We start from the raw sequence: 3,453 nt of genomic DNA on the forward strand, positions 1-3,453 counted from the left end.
GTCCCCTGATGCCCGGAGCTGCGCTGCCCAGTGGAGCCCGCCCCCTCCTCGCCCCTCAGACTAAAAATGGGGGCCTAGTTCGGCACCCCCAGCAGCCCTGTCCCCCTCCCCCCCTCCCTCCCCCCATCACTCACCTCCCAAACCCTGCCCCCTTATCGGGGCGCCTACCAGGACCAGAGAGTGGCCGCAGGGGCTATTAAGCCCTCAGGGCCCCCAACGCACAGGGCAGGGTCAATGACTTCCTCAGATGCCCGCGCCCGCCCTGGTGTCCCCATTCTGTAACTGGGGACCCTGAAAGCCAGGCCTCCAGCTGCTGTCTCCCTGCTTGCCTGCGGGGCCCCGGGAGACATGGGCCTGTGCCGACGCACCCCTCCCTACCCTGCAGACATGTCCTTCCGCAAAGTGGTTCGGCAGAGCAAGTTCCGGCACGTGTTCGGCCAGCCGGTTAAGAATGACCAGTGCTATGAAGACATTCGGGTGTCCCGTGTCACCTGGGACAGCACCTTCTGCGCCGTCAACCCCAGGTTCCTGGCAGTGATTGTGGAGGCCAGCGGCGGGGGCGCCTTCCTGGTGCTCCCCCTGGGCAAGGTGGGCCGGTGGGACTGGGGGAGCCTGGGCTGCACCTGCCCGACCTACCCTGGCGCACACCTCAGCCCCCTTCTTTGTTCCCACGCTTGCTTCCAGGCCGGGCGGGGCACCATAATCAGCTTGATGGGGCAGGAGGTGTAAGCTTGCAGGGCATACAACACTCAGGAGTGTTTTATTGCTCCTGAGGCAATAAAGTAGGCAGGTGGGGCAGTCAATCACAGTGCAGATGGTTACCTCTGGGGCAGGCCAGCGGGTCACCCCCTCCACAAAGCAGGGAAAGGCCTGGGGAGTCCCTGCTGACTGCCTCCCCACACCTCCAGACGGGCCGCATTGACAAGGCCTACCCAACGGTGTGTGGGCACACAGGCCCCGTCCTGGACATTGACTGGTGTCCCCACAATGATGAGGTCATCGCCAGTGGCTCGGAGGACTGCACTGTGATGGTGAGTTGCAGACCTGGGAATGCGGGCTGGGGGGTCTGGCAGGAGCAGAGGCTCAACATGACCCACCCCCAGGTCTGGCAAATCCCTGAAAGCGGGCTGACCTCCCCATTGACCGAGCCCGTGGTGGTGCTGGAGGGACACACCAAGCGAGTGGGCATCATCACCTGGCATCCGACGGCCCGCAATGTGCTGCTCAGCGCAGGTCAGCCCCTACACCCCGCCCTCACATCCCCATGCCCGGATACAGCTGGGGATCCCTACCGAGGCCCCAGGGGTGTCGTCTGTCCTCCGAGGGTGGGCCAGGCTGATGAGCCCCCATGGCCTGCCTGCCAGGCTGCGACAATGTGGTGCTCATCTGGAACGTGGGCACGGCCGAGGAGCTGTACCGCCTAGACACGCAGCACCCCGACCTCATCTACAACGTGTGCTGGAACCACAACGGTAGCCTCTTCTGCTCTGCCTGCAAGGACAAGAGCGTGCGCATCATTGACCCCCGCCGTGGCACCCTGGTGGCGGTACGTGGCCCCCCGGGGACGGGGAAGGTGGCAGCCAGGCCCAGGGCCCCGCTGCACTGACACCCATTCCCTGCAGGAGCGGGAGAAGGCCCACGAGGGCGCCAGGCCCCATGCGGGCCGTCTTCCTAGCCGATGGCAAGGTGCTCACCACAGGATTCAGCCGCATGAGTGAGCGGCAGCTGGCACTCTGGGACCCTGTGAGTGCCCACCCCCTCCCCATCTACCCCTGTCTTTGCCCTCGTGATTCCTTTGCTTCCTCCTCTGGGAAGCCTTCCAAGTTGCTCCCCTGATGCGCGGTGTCACACGCCTGGTGCTTTGTGCTGTGACCGGTGAGGCCTAAAGAGTAGCTTGTCTGGTCTGCAACAGGCTAGGAGAGCTGGCCCTGGTGTGGACAGAGCTGGAAGGGCAAGGCAGGGCCCGAGACTGACTGCCCCTTCCTTTTCCGTGCCAGGACAACCTGGAGGAGCCCATGGCTCTGCAGGAGCTGGATTCCAGCAACGGGACCCTGCTGCCCTTCTACGACCCGGACACCAGCGTGGTCTATGTCTGTGGCAAGGTCGGCTGAGCTGGAGCCAGGGCCAAGGCCAGGGCCGGGGAGGAGGGGCTGCCTCTATGCTGATGTCCAACCCTCCCTCCACCCTCTCCACCCCACCCCCGTGCCCCTCCAGGGTGACTCCAGCATCCGGTACTTTGAGATCACTAACGAGGCCCCCTACATCCACTTCCTGAACACCTTCACCAGCAAAGAGCCGCAGAGGGGCATGGGCAGCATGCCCAAGAGGGGCTTGGAGGTCAGCAAGTGTGAGATTGCCCGGTAAGAGGGGTGCTGACTGGCCAGGAGGCGGCTGGTCTGGGGGTACCTTCAGGGGGTCCAGTTTGGGGGGGCAACTAGGAGCCCTGGTGGCATAATGGTTATTTGTTGGGCTGCTAACTGCAAGGTCAGCAGTTCAAAACCACCAGCCGCTGTGAGGAAGAAAGATGGGGCTTTCTACTCCTGTGAAGAGTTAGTCTTGGAACCCTGCCCTACAGGGCTATGAGTTGGCATTGACCCCATGGCAGAGTTCATAGGAGTTGCCGGCAGTAGGCAGCAGGTGCTGGGAGTCCTAAGAACTGCTCAAGGGTCCGGGATCAGTCAGTGGGTGGTGGGTGGAAGGAGCCAGGAGAGTTGACCGGGCAACCATGGTCCCCTCCCTTCCCCAGGTTCTATAAGCTTCATGAGCGCAAGTGTGAGCCCATTGTCATGACTGTGCCAAGAAAGGTGAGGCCACTCAGCACTCTGCCAGCAGGTGGCTCCACGGGGTCCTGGAGCGGGGGTCTGTCAGCGGGAGGCGTGGCCAGGGGCCTGGCAGGGCTGGGGGACTGGTAGTCAAGATAGGCCTCCTGTAGGAGGTGGGGCCGGCCAGCGGGCGTGGGAATGGAGGGAGGGGCTGGCCGCAAGCTGCCGGAGAATCCCACGGCGAGCAGAGGGCCGTGTGACCTGGGCCTGCTTCCTCAAACCTTCCCCCTGGGGTTACGTGAGGATACCAGTCAGTCAGCGTGCCCAGCACCCTCTTCCTGGGTTCATGGGGGTGTGCACATGGCTCCCACAAACCTCAGAGCTGACTTGCAGCCCACAGGGGCTGGCCCCATCTAAAGGGGGAAGGAGGGCAATTTGAGCTTAGTGAGTCAGGGCCAGCCATCGGAGGAGGTGGGGAAGGGTGCAGACTCGAGGTGGTGGCCACCAGCGTCCTAATGAAAGGGCACAAGACTGGGCCAGGTGCTGCCCTCTGACCTTGCAGACCTTCAGGAGGGGGAAGGCAAGATGACTGAGGTTCCCTTGCCACCCGTAACCAAGACAGGCTCAGGAGACATCAGGGCTTGGAGGGTGGGGGATTGATAGGAGCGGGCCCTTCAAGGCCCATGGTGAT

The 3,453-nt window shown here is 63.3% G+C and overlaps 1 protein-coding gene across 1 annotated transcript in view; it reads left to right on the plus strand.

The window, feature by feature from the left end:
* The first annotated feature begins 344 nt into the window (after positions 1-344).
* CORO1B (coronin 1B) overlaps positions 345-3,453 on the plus strand; it is a 4,028-nt gene continuing 919 nt past the window's right edge. The window contains 10 exon segments of the mRNA XM_030887580.2: positions 345-588; positions 909-1,031; positions 1,104-1,233; positions 1,365-1,546; positions 1,623-1,652; positions 1,654-1,743; positions 1,998-2,102; positions 2,215-2,360; positions 2,747-2,832; positions 3,145-3,172. Of these exon segments, the coding sequence (XP_030743440.2) occupies positions 349-588; positions 909-1,031; positions 1,104-1,233; positions 1,365-1,546; positions 1,623-1,652; positions 1,654-1,743; positions 1,998-2,102; positions 2,215-2,360; positions 2,747-2,832; positions 3,145-3,172 (1,160 nt within the window). The 5' untranslated portion in view covers positions 345-348.

The sequence above is a fragment of the Echinops telfairi genome, unplaced genomic scaffold (genome assembly GCF_000313985.2).
Source record: "Echinops telfairi isolate 266 unplaced genomic scaffold, ASM31398v2 ScPeMD7_7417;HRSCAF=8455, whole genome shotgun sequence".
Classification (NCBI taxonomy): Eukaryota; Metazoa; Chordata; class Mammalia; order Afrosoricida; family Tenrecidae; genus Echinops; species Echinops telfairi.